Consider the following 20,346-nt stretch of genomic DNA (forward strand, 5'->3'; position numbering starts at 1 on the left):
TTGATTCCAATTTATAAATTATAATAAATTTTTACTTATCACCACATATTTATACATGTTTAATATTATTTTGGTTATATATAAATCTAACATGATACAAGCTTGGATTTGAAATGAATAATTAATTTTACGCATGATGTTAGGAAAATTTAAGAGGGTTTGTTTGAGGTGTTCGGTTTTTGAGATTGAGACAGAAGAGTAGACTCGATTTCGATTTTAAAGCAAAGAGATGGAAAGCTAAGGAAGGGGATTTGAATTTGAAGTGAGGTTTCTCACTTTTTGTTGTGAAAAGAGAGAAAAGGAACAGTGAAAAGTTTGGCGCAGAAAAAAGTGAAAGAAGAGTGAGAGAGAAGGAAAAGGAGAGTCACGTGCTGCGTGAGTGAACAAAAGGATCACACGGAAACGGCGTTTTAATGTTGTTTTATAATGGACGAGATGTGGATGAGCCAAACAGCCACGTGTCATCGACATCCTAGTCTAGTACTAATTCACCCCCAAAATGTCTGCTCCAACTGGACAGGTTCATTTAACAAAAAAATAAATAAATTAAGTGCATGAATCCTACAGTTACCACGTCCAACTCCTATTTATGTTATATCACCTTCACGTACTCAACTCATTTCAATTTTCATTTCTTATTATCATAACCAATACCTTTACGCGTACTTTGAAACAAGACCATCCTCAATAAATAACTAGTGGAGGGTCAACAAAAAGAAGTAATTTTTTAAATAAATATAAAAATATTAGAAATTTCTGATGTATTTATAAATATTCAATTCTACGTTTTAAGATTTATGATATTCGAAAATAAACTACAAATAAGGTAAATTAGTCAATATAAATTCTCGCATTATAAAGTTTCCCCTTCACTGACACAGCTATATAATTTCTATTTTCATCAGTTTTCACCTCACGTTTTGTTTACTTTTGTCGTGGTTTTGAAATTGTGTTGTGAAGCTTTTGGATTTGAATGTGCTTTCCTTGTCTGGTCACATTTAAAAAAAAAAATAACTTTAATAGTAAAAAACTGTGAAGGATACTTGCAAAGAATAGAAAAATAAAAAGAAAAAATAATGTAGTTAGCAATAGTGATTCACTGTGTGCCACATGTTGTACGTCAAGGTTTGGCCACTTAACATCCAGGCCGACAAAACCCGTTGAATAGCTAAGTATGAATCCAATCAACCAAGAACTCCTCCAATTAATCATTCATCTAAGATATGTCTCAAAAAAAATTTATGTTATTCAGGGTCTATAATGAATTTTTCAAACTTAGTTTGTTTTTTGGATTACGATTATCCATATCCTCTAATTATGTTTCTTCAAAATCAATTAGTGTTTCAATGGTTAACTTATAGTTTGATGTTCAAATTAGATATATTTCCTCTAAGTATGTTTCTTCAAAATCGATTAGTGTTTCAGTGGTTAACTTGTAATTTGATGTTCAAATCAGATATGTTTCTTTAAAAAAATAAAAGAAATTAGATCATGAAAAATGAGTTTACCTTAATTTTAGACTTCTATTCATAAAATTTATAATCAAATATATTAATTGATTATTAATATATTATTAATCGTTTATCAATGACTGCTATCTAATTAATTGGCTTTTAATAATTTTTAACGTCGGTTTATAACCTATCAGTTGATGATTTGTCTCATCGTATTCTCGGCATACCATGTAGTACAAAATTCAAATTATAGATTGAAGTTTTATTAGTGTTACATAGTTTTAACGATTCTCCCTTGTGAATATAATAGTTATCGTTATTGTAATATGCATAAAGAGGGTTTGTGCTAGTGGTTTATAAAAGTTATGAATTATGAATAATTGTAGGGCATTGTGGGTGATACCGTAGGGGTTGTGCATTTATGAAAGGGGTCTACAATACGTGTGGGATGATTACGGTGCATATGCCCTATGATTGGAAGAGAGTGAGAGGCTCCAGCATTTAAGAAAAATGAAAGCCACGAAGACCAAATTGAGCACACCTATTGTGACCTTATGAGGGGAAAAAGAAACCAAAATTGAAGGAACAAAAGTGAATCTTAATACAATAATGCAAGGAATGGGCACTTCCAGCTGTCTTACAATTGGACCAATTTTGAAGTACAATTTTATGGCCTTCTTCTACGTGTGGTCGTAGATTTCACATTTAAATTGTGACCAATTCCGACTTTGGGGGGACCATGGCATCAAAAAAGGGTCAACCAAGTTAAAAAAATCTTTTGGGGTCACCTACCCAATACACTTCCAACCTTCCCATTCTTTATTTTCTCCCACTTTCTCAGAATTACATCAACTTCTTTATGTGTGCTGCTAGTAAGGCCAAAAAACAACTTGCCAAAACAACTTATCTTCTTCGTCATTTTCAGATCTTGTTCCTCCTTTTTTATTTTCCCATCTTTTCTCTTTCTTCCTTTCTTTTTCCTTCTTCTAAGAGTGTCCAATCGTGCTTCCCAAACAAAAAAATTTGTTTCTTTTCAATCCAACGTAATTCGGCTCATAAATAACTTTTCTTTTTCGAACCCTAATATTTGGAAATCACGTTCAATCTAATCTATTTCACGTTACCATGGAAATTAAGAACCCCTTCTGGATAATTCATTTAGGGAAATTTTGCTCGAAAGATGTCAAAACACTTGAGTTACACAAACAAATTGAAGCTCAACAAAGTAATCCACGATTTCTTTTAACATGTATATTTGTAATTTTGATGGAAAGGTCTTTACTATGTTAACAAATTAAGAAATATGTTTTTTTAATATACACAATAATTTTATAATGAGATTAAAATAATAAAAGGTAAATCTAATGAATTTTTTTAGTGATGTTTAGGGATATAGATTGAGATCCCTTCTCAAAGTATTTCAAGTTGTTCGAAAAACTAAATAGTGTTCTTGATGATCCTCAATTATTCAAATTAGATTAATCGTTTTCTTTCTTTCTTGTTCAATTTGTCAATTACTTTTGCATAATAATTTTATAATAAAAATTAATAAATCAAACATATATTTATATTATAATGAATTTACCGTTAAGTCTTTATTAATTTTTAATCAATGATTATTATTCTTATTAGTTATACATAAATAATTGTTATTGTTCAACTTAATTATTAATTATTAAATATTCTGATCATTTTCTTGCTGGAACGGTCAATCTCCGAGTACTGAACTGATCAGGTGACCATTAAGTACACTCGGTAACATTCGTTCTACAAATGAAAGAATTAACGTAAACGTAGAGTTGTGAAAAGTTTATTCAGACTTAGCTTTATATGTTATTTTCTCCTTTTTAAAATTCTTTTATATATCTTCTGAAGAAATTTATTTATTTCCTTTCGTTTTCTTTCGTTTCACCTTTTCCAGAAAAGTTATTGTTTTATAATATGCATATTATATTCTACTTTTATGTTTAAAATTACTTTACACCTCAGCTAAAGATATTTTAGACGAATATAAACCATAACTCAAGGGAATAAAGTTCTCTTAGTGTCTAATCCTATTACTTATACCTAATTAACTAATTAAAATATCACCTAAAAATTAAAGAGCTAAATTTCTTATTTCTTAAACTAATAAGTATGAAATGAAATAAATTTTACCTAATTAACTAATTGACAACTGGGATACGTGTGTTTGTTTGATATTTAATATACTCAGTACTCTTGAAGGTTAATTATAAAATTTGATTTAGGGTTATATAACTAATAAATCAAGAGGTATTATCTTGTTATTTAATTAATGGGGTCGTCTAGTATTGATGCTCCCTCTCTGCACATTCATTAGAAATAATTCTATTCAATAATTTCAATTCTGTTATTGTCATCCGATTGATTTAATTTTAAAATAAAAGTCAATAATGTCCAAAAAAATATATTTTAATTGTATTATATTGATTTTCATTTTATAATATGAAAAAAGAGAGAGTAAAATACACATACATGCATTTAAATTACAAGTTATAAATAAATAATAGATAACAATTTTCTAGTTCATAAAAGTGTTTTTTTAAATATAGTTCATACAACTTCTAGAAACATAAATATATAGCTAATTATTGAATACTCTTTAATGCATAACAAGTTCGATTCAAATTCTATCGAATCTATTCTTAGGAGAAAATTTAAAACTTGATAAAGAAAATGGTTTTTCAATTTGATATTTGTTTAATTATTGTTTTTAGTTTACTTTTCACTGTTCATATTGCCACCCATATATTTTCACAATCTCTTTACTTTTATTTTGCTTTCGAAACATTCTCAATGATTTTTTTTAATAACAAAATATATTTTGGGATTCCTCTAACGAGTCTATAAAATTATTTTTTAAATTTATTCTTAAATATGATTGTTTTATTCGTATAAATCATATAATATATTTGAGTCAATGAAATTTTTTTTTAAATGATGTCTTAAATTGAAAAAAAAAAGATAATTTTTTATATTTAAAAATATTTAGCAATAACTAATGTATTGATAAATTATTTTTAGTTTAATGTTAGATGTACCTTTTATATGTTTTTAACATATCAATTTTTTTGGTTATGAAAAAGTTATTGAAATATGAAAATCAATTATATTTTAAAAACAATTTTTTTAATTTCTAATAATATTTATAAAAAATAAAATAGATTTAATAAATAGAATTATTTTTAAAGTCTAAATATTAAATATTAAGTATAGAAATGAATTAATAATATATCAAATGATATATACAAATACATATCTTTGTCCTATGTTAAATATAAATAAGTGGCTGAGTAAATTATAAATGTACTAGTTATAAGATGAAAAAAAAAATTACACAATATTATAAAATAAAAAGATTATAAAGTTAGATTTAATATATTTTATAAATAAATTAAATAAATAAGCTACCGATTATAATAAAAATATATGGGAGATTACTTTTTAAAAAAATATAAAAATAAATTATCAAATAGTTTTTAATTATTTGATAATCTTATCATATTTTGTTTCATAGATGATATTTTATCATTATCTAATGAAATATAATTTTAATATATAAAAATAAGATAATAGTTATTTTTACATTTTAAATCCTATTATGTGAAAGAGTCTTGTAACTGAATTAATTATATTAAAATAAATCTATATGTTTTTTAATCATGTGACTTTTTTTTATTGAGTTTCTATTTATGAGTTAGTTTAAAAGTATTTTTTTGGTTAAGGTTAGATTTAATATATTTTATAAATAAATCAAATAAATAAGCTATCGATTATAATGAAAATTATATGAAAGATTATTTTAGAAAAATATGAAAAAAATAATTATCACAAAATTTTTAATTATTTGATAATCTTATCATATTTTGTTTTATCTATGATATTTTACCATTATCTAATGAAATATAATTTTAATCTATAAAACTAAGTTAATAGTTATTTTTACAATTAAAATATCCATTATAATAATATATTTTAAATCATATTTCGTGAAAGAATCTTGTAACTGAATTAGTTATATTAAAATAAATCTATATTATTCAATTTATCTACGTTATAGTTTTAACAATACTATTTTTTTTAATAAGATTACATTATATTATATATTTCTAATATTTAGAATATAATTATTAATTATTATTTTCTTATCTGATCTTTAATTTGTTTTTCTTATTAACTATCTTATCTGTAATCTATTTCGAGATAATAATTAATTTTTATTAAACATATCTTTTATCTTTTTATATTAACATTCATTTTTTCAAAATCATCAATTACTTTATAAATATATATACATAGAAATAACTTTTGTATTTCAATACATAACTTCAAGCATAATAAAATTTCAAGACATGGCTGAGTGGAAGAAATTGAGAGTTTTGGGAGAAGGTTCATATGGCACAGTGTATCTGGTTCTTCTACGTTCTATAGAAGAACAAAAGCCGAAAATCTCACTCTTAGCATTGAAGACAAGTTGTTCATATTCAATGTTAAGGGAGAAAAAAGTTTTTGAGTTATTACGGGGTTGCGAAGGAATCGTGCAATGTTATTATTATAAATGCATTGTTGAGAGAGGTTGTTTAACTTATAACCTCTTCATGGAGTATGCCCCTCATGGTTCTTTAGGCAATTTAATAAAGACAAAGTTATTATCCGACAAGGAAGTGATAGTCTACACTCACATGCTTCTCAAGGGACTTTCTTGCATGCATGAAAAAGGAATTGTTCATTGTGATCTTAAACCGGATAACATTCTCCTCTTTCCTTCATGGGATGATCGTACAAAATATCAACTAAAGATTTCTGATTTTGGATTGTCCAAGACTAGCGAAGAGGCAAATGCTGATTTAGGAGAGATCAAGTTCAGAGGGACACCCTATTACATGTCACCGGAATCAGTTAGAGGTTTTAAGGAAACACCTTTAGATATATGGTCTCTTGGATGTATTGTTATTGAGATGAGCACTGGACTTCAAAAATGGTGGAACATTGAAACCGCAGATCAATTATTGTACAAGCTTGCATTTTTCAATGAAGCACCAAAGATACCAGATGAACTTAGTTACGATTGCAAGGATTTTTTGAAAAAATGTTTGATCAATGATCCTCGACAAAGATGGACGGCTAAAATGCTTCTAGATCATCCTTTTATTCAAAAGGAATATCCAATGGTTAGGTATAATCCTTCAAATTAGACGTATCCATTTAATTAAATACTTGAATATTATATCTATGTTGATCAAATTTAAGTACATTATATACATGTATATGTTTTTTATGTAAACCCACGAAATAGTATTTTTTTTTTTTTGTTTATTACAATGTTGATTAGTTTTAAAAAATTAGTAAATAATGTTTGTGTAGTTTAGTATTACTCCCGTCATAGAATTTGAAATGCTGACGATGACGTAAGAACATTTTTCAACAAAAACAAAATGAAATCATAATTTTTAAGCTTTTAAAATATTAAAAGTTTCGATATTACATTTAACGGACTCTTACGTTTTTAAAAGAAAATATTTATTAATAAATTTATTCATCCCAATCAATTATTAAAATTAACAAACACATAAAATCACTTCAGTGGAATGAAAAGAAGAAATAATGCATTGTAATTATCTAATATTATAGGTTATATAAATACATAACAGATAACAATTTTTTATTTTTCTAATTCATAAGTGTTTTTTTTATAAATACATAATAGATAACAAATTTTCTAGTTCATAAATATTATAGTTCATCATTATGGTATAGTTCATACGCCTTCTAGAAACATAAATATATAGCTAATCATAGAATACTCTTTAATGCACAATAAGTTCGATTCAAATTACATCGAATCTATTCTCAGAAGAAAATTTAAAACTTGATAAAGAAAATGATTTCTTAATTTGATATTTATTAGTTCACTTGTCACTGTTCATATTGATTGCCACCCATATTTTCACAATCTCTTTACTTTTATTTTGCTTTTGAAACATTCTTTCAATGATTTGTTTTTTTTATCCATAACAAAATATATATCGGGATTCCTCTAACGAGTCTATAAACTTATTTTTCAAATTTATTCTTAAATATGACTGTTTTATTTATATAAATTATATAACACATCTGAGTCTGAAATTTTATTTTTTAAATATGTCTTAAATTGAAAAGAAAAAAAAGATAATTTTTTATATTTTTAATAAAAATATTTAGCAATAACTAATGTATTGATGAATTATTTTTAGTTTAATGTTAGAGGTACCTTTTATATGTTTTTAACATATCAATTTTGTTGGTTATGAAAAAGTATTGAAATATGAAAATCAATTATATTTTAAAAATAATTTTATTAGTTCTGAATAATATTTATAAAAAAATAAAATAGATTTAATAAATAGAATTATTTTTAAAGACTAAATAATATTAAGTATATAAATGAATTAATAATTTATCAAAGAATATATACAAATACACTCTTTCTTTTTCTCCTATGTTAAATATAAGTAAGTGATAAATTATAAATATATTAGTTGCAAGATAAAATTTATAAAGACTTAGAAAATGGTATTGTAGAAGTGATAGTAGTTTAAAAATAATGAAACTCAATTATTTTAATATTAAATAGTTTTAATATAAAAAGTTTTGTTATAAACGAATTTCATTTATTTTAAAACTGACAATCTCTCTAGAAACTATTTTCTAGAGTTCTTTGATTCTCTCTAAGGGTTCTTCTTCCCTGCTCGTCCAATTGAAGAACCGAGACTGTATGATTGATCCTTGCGGCGAACTCTTCAATATAGACCGATCAATTTCTCTCGTTTGAGTAAGTCGAGTTTCCAACCCTTTTTCTTGGTCTTTTCTTGTACCTCTTGCATGTAGGCCCTGCTTAGTTTACATGTGTTATTTGAGTTTTCAATTTGTGTCTCTATTGATTAGTGCTTCTAATGGTGTACCCTGATCTTGTTTTTGTTATTCCTAGGAGTAGATAGAGCTTCCTTAGCTTTTGGAGTTGTTTTAGGACTCCTAGAGCTGTTTGGTCATCTGTCAGGTAAGAAGAGCTAGTTACTTTGTTTTTAATTAGTCTTCATGTTTTAATTAATTTTTGTATGACTGTATGATAGTTGAATTGAGTAATTAAGTTGTTTCATGAAATTTGATTTGTTGAGTTGTTTGATTGAAATGAGAATTTTAGTATGTTGAGTTGCTTGTAAAAGGAGTGTGGTGAATTGAACATCTGATGAATGATGGTGAGTAATTTTTATGCTGAGGTGAAAGTTGTTTTTGATGAGTTTAATATGGTAGTTTCAGTGAATTTTGAGTTGCTAAGCTGTTATAGATCTTTGATTGGTATTAAATAGAAGAAATAAGTAGTTTTTAGGCTAAAAAGGAGGTTTTGATAGGTGAAAAGTTAAGATAATGGTTATTTGGGAAAAGCTATATTTTTGGATCGGTTTAAGGGTAAATTTAGACTTGTTTGAGTTCTGTGTTAGTAGGAATTTGATGTAGAACTGGTTGGTAACTAATACGGTGTGTTTTGTATAGTTTTTGGTTCATTTTTATGGGTTTTGATTAGTGAAATTCTATAGTTATGGTCTTAGACAAATTATGCATCTTTGGGAACTGTTTTCAGGTTATTTGGGACTTGATTGGTATCTTACTTTGCAAAAATTTGGCTTTGTATAGTAAGAACTGTTAGTTGGACTTATGGGTACTTAACTTGGTCTAAATGCATTGAAATCATGTTCAATTGAGCAATCAATGTCCAAATATAAGTTCTAAACAAGTCTAAGAATCAAATACAGTGCTAAGTATACCCAGTTGGTCTTTTGAATTGAGTTTGAATAGCATTTAAATCCAATTTGTAGGTTGTTATCATCTAGTGTGGCGTTGAGGGGTAGTTTTCTAGCATTGAGCGCCACATTCCAATGGCTCTGGTGTTGAGGGGCAGTTTCTGGCACTGAGCACCACACTCTAGTGGCTTTGGCGTTTAGGGGTAGTTTTCTGGCGCTAAGCGCCACATTCTAGTGACTTTGTCGCTGGGGGTAGTTTTCTAGCGTTGATCGCTGACGATAACTAGTGTAATTTTCGTTATTTTTAAATGTGATTTTTGGTGAATGTTTTGTGTGAAATTGTTATGGTATACATGTTTTGATAGCTAATTAAGGTCTTATTGGGAGACGTCGAATCTCCTTCCCCATATGACAATTTTGACGTCAAACCCCTCCTAAACTCACGGCCCTTTTGTTTTTTTCTTAAATTAATTTATTTCTATAGTATTACCAAATCTGAAATACAGAAAATCATTATAGCACATTATAAAATTGTATATATTATGAGTTTCAAGCAATGGAGATTAGGCACTCGTTGCTGCCGCCAAGATTCATCAACTCACGAACAAAATTGTATCATAAGCCAAAATTAATCGGTGCAAACGAAATTTAATCGGTGCAAATGGAATTTAATTGGTGCAAACTAAAGTTAATCGGTGCAAAATAAATTAATTGGAAGAAAATTAATCAAACATACCTTATAGTAGCAATGGTGAACGCAAACGAAACAACAACCCAAACGAAAACACGAAAGAAAGTGAGGCTCACATTCTGAGCTTTTGGGGTTTAAAAGGGCATTTGAGGTCAGCCCCTCCAGATCCGACGTCTAATTACTAAAAAAATCCATTTTTGCGCTACTGTTTTGGGTACTTTCGCAGCTTATTAATGTCTGGAAAAAGGGATCCGACGTCTATTAGACGTCGGCCCCCTCTACGTTCGATGTCTTATGTTTGAAAAAATGACCTTTCAATTGTGATTTTACAACTTCTAACAGAGGATTTGACATCTGATCTGAGGGGTACCGACGTTTATTTTCATATCTTTTTAGCGTCTGATCTAGGGGGCCGACGTCTAAAGGAGGATTTGACGTCCGATTTGGTTGGGAGGCGATGTCTATGTTGTAAAAAAAAATTAATTTTGGCGCTTAAAATGAGATACTTTTGGGCCTTTTTGACGTCTGATCTGGGGGGGGGGGCGACGTATAAAGGAGGATTTGATATGTATTGTAGGCTAATCGTGAAGTCAAGAATATTTAAATAGTGGTTGTTCAAGACACATGACTAGAGATGCAAGCAAATTCATCAAAATATCTTACAAAACTAGTGGACATGTCACATATAGTGATGGTAAGAGAGGTAAAATCCTTGGTACTGGAGAGGTAAGAACTCCATCAACTATTGAAATTGAAAATGTGTTGCTAGTAAAAGGTCTCAAACAAAATCTTCTAAGTATTAGCCAACTATGTGATAAGGGCCTAAAAAGTAACCTTTGAAGTTAACCACTGCTTGATATGATGTGCATCCTATGATGGGTTAGTTTTCATTGGTAAACACTATCAAAATATCTACATGGTTGATTTTGAAAACACATATTTTGATTTTATTGTATGTGTGCTTGCTAAAAACGATTAACCATGATTATGGCATAGGAAATTAGCTCACATTCATATGTCATAGTTAAATGAACTAGTCTCAAAGAATCTTGTCAAAGGATTACGTGAAATTAAGCATAAACAAAGCATATTGAAATAAGACACCATTCATAAAGGATCATGTATCAAAAGGTGAATGTAAAATTGAATACATTGATACAATTCATCAATTAACAAACATTTTCACTAAACCACTACCTAAGTATAAATTTGACATTATTATAAATGAACTACTAGGTATCCTAGATGTTGAATGTGCATCCTAAAAAGTGAAATAACATTATTGCTTTGCATATTTTAACTAATCTCATAATGGATTAATATGTTAAGCTGTCAAAAACCATTTGCTTTCTGTTTTAATCTACTAGACCACTTATTTAATTGATTAATACACCTAATACCATCAAATGCATATGCTTAAAGCCCAAAATATTGATGAAAAAGAAGGAAATGAAGAGGCACTAGTAAAAAAAGAGGTTTTTAACTCGAACGTTAAGCTTCGGTTTCAAAAAAATGAAGCGTATCAAAACGCGGTGGCAATTTCGTAGTTTTTGTGAAACTGTATGCCTCGATTAAATTGGAATCAATGCCTAAAGGGTATACTGCCTCGGTTCTCTGACCAACCGAGGCAAAAAACCCTGCCTTTCCTAAATCAGACTTTTCACCTGCCAGCTTTTTCAAAATAGGTCTACTGCCTCGGTTATCTGCAGAATCGAGGTAGTATGTCCTGCAAAAAGCTGACAACCTCTATATTTGAATGTTTCAAATCCATTTTGTCAACCTCTACTACCTCGATTCCGTTTGAACCAATGTCATAAGGCCTTTATGCCTCAGTTTAACCGCGAAACAATGCCTATAGTTAGAAATATCTTTAATTTTTTCTATTTATAATTATATTTTGAATTTTTTCTGAAAGGTTTATGCCTCGGTTGTCTTTAGAACCAAGGCAATAGAGTCTTATTTCCTTGGTTATCTACTTAACCAAGGTAATAACTTTTTTTATTTTTAAAATTCAGACCTTTCATTTTCCCCTTTCATGCTCCTGTTTCATTCTCCCGTTTCATTCTTCCCTTTCATTTTCCTCTTCCACAAGCTTATCACCACCACCATCGTCAACTCACACAAGTCAAACTCAACCTCAGACTCTCTTGCGAATTGCTGCTTCTCATCTCGCGTGAATAGCTTGCAGATCTGCCACCACTGCCTTCACCATTGGTTGCCGCTGCTGCCTTCACCACTGGCCGCTGCTGCTGCCTCCACCACTGGTCGTCACTGCTACCTCCACCATTGGGCGCCACCGCTACCTCCACAACTAGCCACCATGATAAAAACTTTTAACTTATTGTTTGAAGTTGCTGCCTCTCCTTCTCTCGCGCAAACTATGTTGTTTGTTGTCACCATTGGTCGTTCCCCATCGCCACTGGCTGTTCATCACCGTCTTCGTTCGTCTATCGCTGCCTTCGGCCGTTCGTATTTGTCTTCGGCAATTCGTCGTCGCCTTTGACCGTTTGTCACGCTGTTTCATCGTCGTCTCCGCTCTTACAGATAAAAAAGAAAAAAAATGATTTTGAAAGCCAAAAGTCCGAATTTTCTGAAAAAAAAAAAAAGAAAAACATATATCGCGTCGGTTCAAAACCAACCGAGGCAAAAATGCTACCTCTTTTTACCTCGCATGTATATGCCTCGGTTTAGGAACCACTGTGTTTCGCGTCGGTTCAAAACTAGGGTTTACTCACTATTTTAACCGATTAAGAAAAATAGCTAATCGATTAAAAATGTGTGCAAACCTTAATAGATTATGAAAATAACATAATCCATTAAATATACCAAGTTTTTGTCTATGCTATATATGTGTTCTAATTATTTAATAGGTACAAAAAACATTTTAAAAAGTTATCAAACTAAAGAATAGAGTTTTGAGTTGCCTTGAAGCAATCTTATAGACATCAACCATTATTTAAAGAAATTCAAGGTTTCTAAGAGTCCAAGGGAAAAAGAAAGATCAACCAAAGATATGCATTGTTTCTCTTATCTTTAATCTATTTTGAAGATGATAATTAATTTTTATTAAACATATATTTAGTAATATATATCTATATATATATATATATATATATATATATATATATATATATATATATATATATATAAGAACTCTTGAATTTAAATACGTCTCTGTAAGCATATGACACAGTGTATCTTGTTCTTCTGCATCTTATAGAAAAGCAAAATTTGAAGGTCTTAGTTTTTGTATTGAATACAAGTTTTTCTTATTCAATACTAAGGGAGAAAAAAGTTCTAGAGTTATTATTGGGTTATGAAGGAATTATTTAGTGTTATTACTAGAAATACATTATTGAGAGAGGTTGTTTAACTTATAACCTTTTCAGAGTATGCCCCTCATGGTTCTTTAGGTCATTTAATAAAGATTGAGTTACTATTCGATCAGGAAGTGATAGTCTACCGTCAAATGCTTCTTAAGGGACTTTCTTGCATGCATGAAAAGGGAATTGTTCATTGTGATCATAAACTAGAAAACATTATCCTTTTTCTTGTTACCAATGAGGAGCATTGGTAAATTTGAAGATAAATGATTTTGATGATGCTGAAAGACGATACATTGTTATAGTTGTTTTAAAAGAACTTTGTAGATTATAAATGTATTAGGAAAAGCCTTAAACATGTAATACTTAGAAAAATTTGTATTTCTAGAACTGCTACGCATTTAATCGATTATTAGAAGCTATAATCGATTATCGTGAGCCCTTCTGAAAAACCTCGTTGCTCTGGAATAATCGATTATTACTCCAAATAATCGATTATCACTAGTTCTGATGAGAACTGCCAAAGTCTCTGGAATAATCGATTATTCCTCAGGATAATCGATTATCACTTTTTGAAAAACCCTGTAACGGACTCGAATAATCGATTATCACTAACAACAATCGATTATCTGTGGTAGTTATAATTCATCTCTGCGAACTTAGACCAGTTGGCTATGTAGGTTAGTTCCAAAACTCTTAGAATACAACTCTGAGCTTTTGAGAATACAGTGTGATCTGAGGAAGTTCCATAAGCTAGTTCATTGCACTGCCTAGTCTCGTGAAAAGGAGAAGCTCGCGCTTTGTGGGTCAAAGGTCGGAGCGATTCTCTTCGAGTTGGCAACGCTACTGTTCTTCCAGTTCGTTGGTCGAAGGAAGAACTGTTCTGCACTGTTCCGGTTCGTCAATCGAAGGAAAGTGTAGATTGCTTGCTTCCAGTTCGTTGGTCGAAGGAATGTTTTATCTCTCTGCTTTTTTATTCACTTTTATTGTAATTTGTTGAAACTGATTTTAGTGAAATCGTTAATCACTTTTTATAGTGATTAACAACTGGACGTAGATTCTTTTGAATCGAACCAAGATAAAAATCCAGTGTGTCAATTTTTTTACTCCTTATACTCTTTTTTGTTTTATGCACATTAACTGTTTGATAAATTTTCGCTAAGAAAATTGTTTTTCTAAAACGGACTATCAAAACTTGATTTGTGATCGCAACACGCTTTCCAAATATTTTATTCCGCTGCGCGACTCTATAACGGTACCGATTGTTCCGACATTTTCTTCATCGGATGGTTGTACGAAATATCAACTAAAGATTTCTGAATTTCAAAACTAGCGAAAAGGCAAATACGGATTTAAGAGAGATCAAGTTCAAAGGGACACCCTATTACATGTCATCAGAAGTTAGAGGTTTTAAGAAAAAACTTTTGTATATATGGTCTCTGAAATGTATTGTTATTGAGATGAGCAATTGACTTCGAAAGTGATGGAACATTGAAACTACATATCAATTATTGTGCAAACTTACATTTTTCGAAAAAACATAAAAGAAACCCGATGAAGTTAATTACTATTGTAAAATTTTTGTGAAGAAATGTTTAATGAATGAAAATAAATATGGATAACTAAAATATTTCTAGATATTTTTTTATGCAAAAGGAATACTCAACATCGTTGCCTATTTATAATTCTTGGATATATCTATTTAATTAAATACTTCAATGATTATATGTGTGTTGAACAAATTTAAATACACTAGAGAGCTAACATATTTTTTTTATGTAATCTCACCAAATAGTACTTTTGTTTATTACCATTAGTTTTAAAAATTAGTAAATAATGTTTTGTGTAGTTTAATAGTACTCCGGTAAAAGAATTTGAAATGTTGACGATGACGTAAGAACATTTTTCAATAAAAACAAAATGAATAATAATTTCTAAGCTTTTAAGCTTGTAAAAGTTTAGATCGATATTAAATTTTAACCAACTCTTACGTTTTTTTTATAAAAATATTTATGAATAAATTTATTGATCCCAATCAATTAATTAATATTAACAAACACATAAAATTACTTCAGTGAATGAAAAGAAGACATAATACATTGTAATTGGCTAGTATTTATACAGGTTATATAAATTAATAATAGATTACAATTTTTTTAGTTCAAAAATGTGTTTCTTTATATAAATACATAATAAATAACAATTTTTCTAGTTCAAAAGTGTTTTTTTTAAGTATACTTTATACAACTTCTAGAAACATAAATATATAGCTAATCATAGAATACTCTTTAATGCACAAAAAGTTCGATTCAAATTGCATCGAATCTGTTCTCAGGAGAAAATTTAAAACTTGATAAAGAAAATGGTTTTTTAATTTGATATTTATTTAGTTCACTTGTCAGGGTTCATATTGATTGCCACCCATATTTTCACAATCTCTTTACTTGTATTTTGCTTTATTGAAACATTCTTTCAATGATTTGTTTTTTTTATCTATAACAAAATATATATTGGGATTCGTCTAACGAGTGTATAAAATTATTTTTTAAATTTATTCTTAAATATGACTGTTTTATTTATATAAATTATATAATACATCTCAATGAAATTTATTTTTTAAATATGTCTTAAATTGAAAAAAAAAAGATATTCTTTTAATATTTTAAATAAAATTATTTAGCAATAATTAATGTATTCACGAATTATTTTTAGTTTAATGTTAGAGAATTAATTATACTAAAATAAATCTATACATTTTTATCATTTGACTTTTCTTTTATTGAGTCACTTTATTTATGAGTTAGTTTAGAAGTATTTTTTTAATTGAATTTAAGTTTAGTATATTTAATAAATAAATCAAAGCAATAAGCTACACTTTATAATAAAAATTATTTGGTTGGTGTTAGAACCTATAAAATTGTCTTATAAAATTGTCTTTTTAGAATTGGTAGTGTGATCTAAATAATGAGATTCGAATACTTTTTAAAAGTTTAAAATATACATAGAAGTTTTAAATGACGAGTTTCATCATATCAAGTCACACTATCTCTTTAAAAGTAATTTCTTCTAGAGTTCTTCATTCTCTCTAGGTATTCTATTTGTTGGGTCATCTGTTTGAAGATCAGAGAGTGCTAAAGTGATCACTGCGAAAAGACCTTCTAGTCTAGCTGATCAGTTCTCGCAAAAGAGTAAGTTAATTTATACTCTTTTCTCTTATTTTTCACATTTTTTTTATGCATATGAACATTTTTCTACCGCACGTGTCATCTAAGTGTTCCTTTAGATTCTCTGCTGATCAATGGTTTTAACCGCATACTACGATCATGATTTTGTGATTTGTAGATACAGATAGAGCTCTTTAAACTGAGGAAGTAGTTTTATGTTCTTTTAGCACTAGTCAATAGTTCAAGGGAAACTAAAGTTAATTTATAATTTAGTTATTGAATATGAAAGAATATTTGGTAGTTCATGAAACTGATGCATGTTAATAATTGTGTTAAAATGGTTGTTATTGGGTTTGGAGTTTTTTTGAAATGGTGGTTATTGGTTAAATGATGTTAATATATTTTGTTGATTTTGTTTAGAACTGATTCTTGTTATGAATGTTGTTGTTGAATTGTTAATAGTATCAAGTGAGTTGTTATGTTGAGAAAAGATGGTTTAGTTTGGGTTGCAAGTCTTTATTTTAGTAAAAAGAGAGGTTTGATAGGTGAATTTTAGAAGTAAGAGTATATTAAGAGGAACAACAATATAAAATGTCTGGTAAGGTCAATTGAGACTTGTTGGGAACTTGAGTTACTAATAATATGATATGAAACTAGGTATGAGTTAATAGGGTGACTTTAGAAGGTTTTATGTTCAATTTAGGAGTTTTGACTAATAAGAATTTAAACTAAGAAGTATGTACAAAAAGAGAGTGTTTAGAGTCTGTTGTGGAGTCATTTATGACTTGGTAGGAGCCTTTGTTGGCAGAAGTTTGAATGAAAGGTATGGTGTGGAGTTTAGGCACTCTTGCAATGTCAAAAATGGTTTGATACAACTATTCTTGGTTCTTATGATCAAAGAAGTGTTTATTTTCATCTTTACATGTGTTTCACATGAATTTTAGTGTGCATGGAGCCTCTTTGATCAATTGAAAAAGTCTTAGATGCATCAAAAGCATATTTCGAAATGTGCAATTTGTTGTCATGCGGATCAACTGCCCCCTAAGCACCCTTTTTGTGCAAGCTTTGGGCTCAAGCGCCCCCTAGGTGCCCTTTTTACGAGAAGTTTTCACCATAGTGCCCTTGCGCCCCACTTGACCAGTGTGTCTAGCGTTGAGCGCCAGTCCATGAGCGCTAAGAGCCAATTTATAGTAGCTAGGGTGTTGAGCACCACTTCTTGGGCATTTGGGCGCTACTCTGTAGGTGTTTTTATGTGTTGCTTTGAGATGCCTTAGGGGATGATTTTTGTTCTTGATGGATGTTTAATGATTTATGTGAATTGTATGATGATGTTTACATGAAGCTATGTATATGATTAAGTATGGTGAAAACATATGGGTAACATGTATAATGATATTCAAATAATATGGGAAGTGTAGATTTAAGTATGATGTGACAAATGAATTCTAAGGAGGAATATCCTAAGTTAGTTATGTTGTGTAATGTATTGGAGTAGGGTCTCTTGGATTGGGGATGATCATGACACTCTCAATAACTCCATCTCAAGTGGAGATGGGAGATCATGTCGTGGAGAGTAACTGGAGACCTAGTTTATGGTCACTAATTTTGGCCATAGATGTTTGAGGGATTAACCTTGGTGTATGACATTATGGTTATATTTAAGGTTGTGGTTATTATTCTGAGCAAGTCGCTCCACCATACACAGGTGCAGGTTCCCCATGAGTCTGACATTAATAAATCTATCCGGATAGCTGGAATACAAGTTTGATGGGAACTATTTTAGATGTTGTTTGATTCATAATATGGATGTATATTGTTATTGTTTTAAAATGTATGTATATCCTTTTAGTATTTAGCTTACCCTTCTGTATGTCTCTGTTCATATATGTACTTGTTTTTCCTTTTGCAATGATCACCTTAGTGGTTGAGCTTAGGTGGTGTCCCTAAAGAGCAGGTGCTAGTTGGTAACGAAGCTGAATCTCAGGGTAGGATGTTCCGAGTTTTCCTTTTTGTTTGCAAAGTTTATTTTACACTTTTGGTTTAGTGTAGTATGTATTCTTGTAGTGTAAATGGTACACATATAAATATTTCTATTATAAATTATTTATGAATAATTGTAATGGGAGTTTATATGTTTCCTCGAGTTAACTGTTGTGTAAAATAAAAAATGTGATATATCCTATAGTAATTGAACACTGTGAAAAATTGAGATGTTACATTTGGTACTAGAGCAAGTCGTCCTTAAGATAACATGAGGGTTATGAGTTTGTCATATCTTTTTCAAGTTTAGATTGTAGAGTTAATATATCTAAGTGGAAGTATTGTCAAATAGAATATTGTACTTTATAATTAATCACAAAAGACTTGGTCCATCATTTCATAATACATTATTTACCATATGTCTTCAATAAAATAAATAAATAAGTTGTTATATGTCCTAGAAGTTTCAAACAACTTCTACAAAAGTACATGATAAAACAAAACTTGCAGCTTCCAAACATATATCACCCAAGGTTCATGGTTTCCAAATTCATGCCCTCCTAACACTCAATTTGTGTCTAATTTTTGGTTTGCCTTGTGATGGGTTATGTGGTAGAAGAATTGTGTTGTGATACTTTGTGTGGTAGCATTAAGTAGAGTGTGTTGCTTTTGTTGATGGCATAGATAGTGCATTAAACTTAGTAGCTTCGACGTGAGGACTTGATGGGGTTGATATTGGTCTATGTGGTGGAAATGGTGTGGTTCAGGTTTGGTGTGGCTAATATGCTTTGGCACAAGAACTTTCGTTGTGTCCAATATGCCTATAGATGACACATCTTTTGTGTAACTCCACTTTTGGTGTTTAGTTCTCGCACTGATCCCCGTCCTCTAACTCAACTTCATCCTCATACTCACTCCAACATAACTCATCTCTTTCAATACACCTAAAACCTCAAAATAGTTCCACCAATCTAGGTCATAGGGCCAGGTTGAAGTTTTCCCTTATATTTTAGTTTCTTATCACTTACAAACTTCCTTTAATGGTGGATCACCACCTCAAAAAAAAAATCCTTATACATCTCAACAAATATATATCTAAACATATAAAATATCCATATGCCCATAAAATAAAAGACATATATTACCACTCGTACCTCATAGAAAAAGGACACTAAAACGCAACTTTCGAATGGGAGACTACAGACTACACACCTTTATCCTCTGACAAATTTCAAAAACAATTACTAAACAACAACATTTAAACACCTCATACCCCAACATAAAAAAATTGGTTTCTCAAAACCAAAATGCAATATAAAGCACAAAAAAAAAAATATTGAACTCAAAACTCACAACGAATCAATTGACAACCTTCTATCCCACGAATCAATTCCCTATTTCATGTTTTCAACCCTCGAAGATCACCTTCTATTGCGTCATGTAATTAAAAACGGTTACATATGCATGTCTCCTCATATCTTTTAAGGATTTTTGGTGCCTTAACAATTAAGGTCTAATTACATCAAATTTTCTAAAATAATAACTAAATTAAAACAAATAAAAGAAATCAATTGATATTTTTATATAAAAAAATAGACAAAAAACATAATTAAACCTATATATTATTTGTATCGTATTTTTAAATATTTATTTATTTGTATATCTATCACATTCTTTTATCTATTATTTGTATCGTATTTTCAAATATTTATTTATTTGCCAATATATCTATCACGTTTTTTTTTTCTTTATCTTTTTCTTTTTTATATCTATTAAGTTATATGTTAGTCTTTATTCTTTAAAGAAAAAAAAGTCTTATACACTATACAATGACCCTGACATATTCGTAAAAAAAAACCAAATGAGGCCACAAAAATTGAATATGAACAGAAAGCCACAAAAATTGAATATGAACAGAAAGACGCTGAAACAGTG

General features: G+C 29.5%; 1 protein-coding gene and 1 pseudogene across 1 annotated transcript; both read left to right on the plus strand.

Annotated features, from left to right (window-relative positions):
- Positions 1-5,827: 5,827 nt before the first annotated feature.
- Positions 5,828-6,670, plus strand: LOC124830341 (mitogen-activated protein kinase kinase kinase 20-like). The gene has a single exon (XM_088105376.1). It carries the CDS (start codon positions 5,828-5,830, stop codon positions 6,668-6,670), a length of 843 nt encoding a protein of 280 aa, XP_087961502.1.
- A 3,898-nt stretch (positions 6,671-10,568) lies between these two features.
- Positions 10,569-14,739, plus strand: LOC148205803 (mitogen-activated protein kinase kinase kinase 17-like; annotated as a pseudogene).
- Positions 14,740-20,346: the final 5,607 nt, after the last annotated feature.

The sequence above is a fragment of the Vigna umbellata genome, chromosome 1 (assembly GCF_029865625.1).
Source record: "Vigna umbellata cultivar VRB3 chromosome 1, Vumbellata_1.0, whole genome shotgun sequence".
NCBI classification, from domain to species: Eukaryota; Viridiplantae; Streptophyta; class Magnoliopsida; order Fabales; family Fabaceae; genus Vigna; species Vigna umbellata.

What these genes read in the sequence shown, in the direction of transcription:
- LOC124830341 (XM_088105376.1), top strand. Translation starts at nt 5,828, where the DNA reads ATGGCTGAGTGGAAGAAATTGAGAGTTTTGGGAGAAGGTTCATATGGC.